This window comes from Hakea prostrata, chromosome 5 (genome assembly GCF_041222555.1).
Source record: "Hakea prostrata isolate BN-2017 chromosome 5, UWA_Hpros_2, whole genome shotgun sequence".
Taxonomy (NCBI): Eukaryota; Viridiplantae; Streptophyta; class Magnoliopsida; order Proteales; family Proteaceae; genus Hakea; species Hakea prostrata.
The window spans coordinates 49,555,540-49,559,898 of NC_142604.1; the positions used below are offsets into that span (position 1 = coordinate 49,555,540).

The window sequence follows — 4,359 nt, forward strand, 5'->3', positions numbered from 1 at the left end:
AGGGCGGGAATGGGCTTGGCTTGGCCCTGTAGGGCTTAGGGCCAGGGACAATAATTATTGGCCCTGAACTAGGGCCAGGGCGAGAATGGGCTCCAATTATACCATATAGGGCTGGGCTTGGGATTACAAAAGTCCGGCCCAGCCCGGCCCAGTTGCAGCCCTATATGGTATTAAATGCCTAATCGGAAACGAAATCTAAAAATCCCTAATTGCGTTTCCGTTTCCGTATGGGTATGTATGGTATTAATTTCTCAGTTTCCATACGGGCATGTATGGTATTAATTTTACCAAAAAAAAAAATGTATGGTATTAATTTCTTAGTTTCCGTTTCAAATTAGTATCTATATCGTTATAAATTGCGGGCAAAGGGGGAATTGTATTGTGTTGTGTTGTGGAGGAGGTTCTGATTTCTGAGTTCAGTTCAATTCAATTCAATGGCTTCCTTCGTCAACGACAATTGCAGCAGCAACCCCATACGCAGCAGCAGCAGCCATGATGCGGCGGCGCTACTTGGCCGCCTTCCAGAGGATCTCCTGATTCTGATAGTAAACAAATTAGACTGCGTAAGTTTTCATCGCTTCAATGCAGCGTGCAGGTTCTGGCATTCGGTTGCAGCTGCTGCCAAGAAAATACAAATACAAATACGGCATGAGAATCAATTCTTCGGTAAACTACATCAATTCCCATGGCTGATGCTTTCATTCGATGATGATCATCATCATCGAGGGTTTTGCAGGAGGGACTCTGGAGAAGTTGTTAGGTTAGGAATGCCTGCAATGCCTGATACTATATGTTGTGGGTCTAACATGGGATGGTTGATAATGTTCTGTTGGGCTACAGGATACATGTTTCTTTTCAATCCATTTACTGGGGTTCGTATTGAACTTCCACATAAATCTACTTTACCTCGTCCCAGAAGGAGATTAAGAAGGCTATTTCCTGACTATAGCAAGGAGACTTACATTAAGAAGGCTATGTTGTTGTCTCTTCCTACTGCATCAGCTGTTGCTGCTAACCCTTCTTCTAATTCTAATTCGGATGATGTTGATGGAAACAAGAACAACAATATTGTGGATGATTGTTTGGTCTTAGTTTTTTATTGGAGAAATCTCCTTGCATTTTGTAGACCAGGGGAGAAGGCGTGGACTGCATTGACAAAAAAAGAAGACCATGTGATGGATGATTATCAAATATATGAAGATTTTATTGTTTATGATGGAAAACTGTATGGCATTAAGTACAACTGTGATCTTGTACTATTGGAATTAGGTCCTGATCAGCCAAAAGAAACAAGTTGTCACATTGTTGCTCCTCCTGATCAACAAGTGGATATCAGCCAGAACCAGATGGATTTGGTGGGTAAGTATCTCTATTTGGTGGAATGTCATGGGGAACTGCTAATGGTTATAAGACGTGTTGAGAAGCGTAGTGGTTGTTTTCAAAATACTCTTATGCTAGAGATATTCAAGTTACAACATCTGCGTTGGGTTAAGGTAAAGGACTTGGGTGATCAAACGTTATTTGTTGGCACAAATACTAGTTTCTCCCTCTCATCACTTCACTGCCCTGGATTTGAAGGAAACTGCGTACTTTTCGTCGATGCACACCTAAATTCCGATCTTTTCACAGAAGGAGGCTTAAATTGCGACCAAGAAATAGGCATCTTCCCCTTAGAAGACAACTTTCTTTACACAGTTCATTCAAACATATCTCTGCCCATTTGGTTCGCTCCAATTTCTTGGTAGAAGGTGATCGATTTGTGTTGAAGAGGGCTATGTCCTTAATCGTTTTCTACTTTTTATGCTTACATATTTATGTAAAACAGCTTCCTTTTATTCTTATCCTACTAATACATACGTTGTCAATTGGCTTACAAATTTTCACAGTGTTCATCTTGGAGAGGCTCAGGCTCTCTCTTCCTTGTTCTTGCTTTCTTTTTTCTTTTAATGCTTATATTGCTTTCTCCTTTTTTTAATGCTTATATTGATTGATACAAGTGACTTTCCATCCTAAAAATAAAAAAAATAAAAAAGTGAAATGGTTCCCCTTTAATTTTTATCCTATTAATGCATGTTGTTGATTGCCTTCCAAGTTTTTACAATATTCATTTGGAAGAGGGCTCTCTCTTCAAGTGTTTGTTAAGTTAGTTAGATTAATCTAAATTGCCAGACCAAGGAACAAAGTTTCGCCCGGTTCGCCGGGTTCGCTACCCAGCAAATCGGGCTAAATCTGGGCGATATTTCGCCTCCCGTTCGGTATATTTCGCCACGTGTGATAAATATGTGGCAAATATGAATTATTTCCTATAAATATTTCCACTTAAATTCTCATGTCTAACCATAATTAATATGTTACCTTCTGAGGCCTAAATCATTCGAACATAATTGGAATGATTATCCTTTCACTCTGAAGATTCTATTACAAAATCCCTTCATAATTTAAATTATTTCTATAAATTATTTCATGTATATACTCTTCCTAACTACATTTGGCATGTTAACTTTTGAGGACTAAATCACTAAATCATTCAGACATAATTGGAATGATTACCCTGATTACCCTTTCACTCTTGAAAAATCTATTACGAAATCCCTCATAATTTAAATTGTTTCAATAATTATTTCACGTATATACTCTTTCCTAACCACATTTGGCATGTTGGCTTTTGAGGACTAAATCACTAGAATATAATTGGTAAGATTGCTCATTAATTTTGAAGATTTTATATAAAATGTCTTCTTAATTTAAATTATTTTCATAAATTATTCTACGCAGGTTATCTTCCTAATTACATTTATCACATTACCTTTTGAGTCTTAAATCATTGGAATATAATTGGTAAGAATGTCCATTAATTTTAAAGATTTTGCTGTAGAATTGCGAGAGAAATCGCTTAAAAAGTGCAAGAAATAACGTAAAAATCCAAAATAATAATAATAAAATATCTCCCAGCAAAATATGAATTGTATTAAGTTCCGTCCTTCAAGGACTATTAAGTTCACCCAGCAAAAGATTTTAGGACTCAATGCTGGTATTGGGCTTCTTGCTTGAAAATATTGTACCCACCTTAGAACCTCATAGCCTCCTTCCACCAACAGGGCTTTGGTAATATTTAGTCCTTCTTCAGTGCCACTAGTATTTCCACCATTTAAAGTTTATTTTTAAGTAATTAAGTATGATGCAACTTGAGACCCTTTTTAGAAATCTAGAAACAACAAATATATAATTGTTTTTCCACTATATCTTCAGCATTGAACTATTCCTGCTGCTGCACTTTTCATGTGCCTCGATGCCAATCCAGAACTATGTTTGCTACAATCTTATGCAACTAATTTGAAAAGTCCTTGAAGGACGGAACAGGTTAGGGACTTTGAGAGTTCAAGTACAGTGATATTTGGGTCCAGTTCCACTCTCTCCTTCAGGAATTCATCTCTATTGAAGCCTGCTTTCAGCTTGTGCAAAATTTGGTTCCCCCATTAAGGTGATGACAGTTCAGGCCTTCGCTTTGGAAGAATGCTAGCAGCACCTTGGCCGTCGTGTGAAGCTGGATATCACAAGAGCCCTAAGAACATCCATCTCAGTCAAGTGAAAGTTAGGTATGAGTTATGAAGCTATTATAAAATATGAATGCCTCCTACTTTTCTGGTATTATTGTGGTATCATAGGGCATGAGTAGGGCCCTTGCTCCATTGAATTCAAGGACTCAAGCTCCAGCTTTGGAATCCCTCCAAAGCAATTTCGGCCTTTTATGAAGGGGTTTCTAACCACCCCCCACCCTAGAACTTCGTAAATATCACATGCATCACCTTCAACTAATACAAGAGCTTCCTTCACCACCTACCCCACTCCGCCAGTTCTTAGAATCTACTGCTACCCATAATACGATAAACGCCAAAAAAAAACACATAGAACATATTAGAATTAGAAACCAAATGCAGTTGGGACGTATTAGAGTTTCAACTCAGCAGTTGACAATCTTCGGAGTTCTTCAATTTCTTCAGTGATTGCACAACCTTTTGCAATGGATTTGATAAATCAGCTACGACAACTTTATAAGATGGTTATCCATATCTTCTATCATTAATGAGTACATGACTAATTGTTCTAAAAATTGAATTGAGTTTTAACCATTGCAAAAAAATCATGCAAATAAGACCAAGTGTCAGATTTGAAGTTCATTAGAAAAACCCAAGGTATAGCGAGAATAGTCATCCACAATAGTCAAAAAATATTTAGCACCACATATAGAAGAAATATAATAAGGACCCAAAACATCGCAATGTATTAAATCAAAAGAAGATGAAGTGGATATGGAGCTAGATGGGAAAGGTAGCCGGGTTTGTTTTGCCAAAGGGCAAA

The 4,359-nt window shown here is 37.6% G+C and overlaps 1 protein-coding gene across 1 annotated transcript; it reads left to right on the forward strand.

Annotated features, from left to right (window-relative positions):
* Positions 1 to 434: 434 nt before the first annotated feature.
* On the forward strand, positions 435 to 1,745 carry LOC149016338 (putative F-box protein At3g25750). Its single transcript, XM_089156734.1, has one exon. The coding sequence runs from the start codon at positions 435 to 437 to the stop codon at positions 1,743 to 1,745; it is 1,311 nt and encodes a 436-aa protein (XP_089012860.1).
* The last annotated feature ends 2,614 nt before the right edge of the window (positions 1,746 to 4,359 follow it).

Bases quoted from the DNA above. Each gene is read 5' to 3' on its own strand.
- LOC149016338 (XM_089156734.1), top strand. From the start codon at position 435: ATGGCTTCCTTCGTCAACGACAATTGCAGCAGCAACCCCATACGCAGC.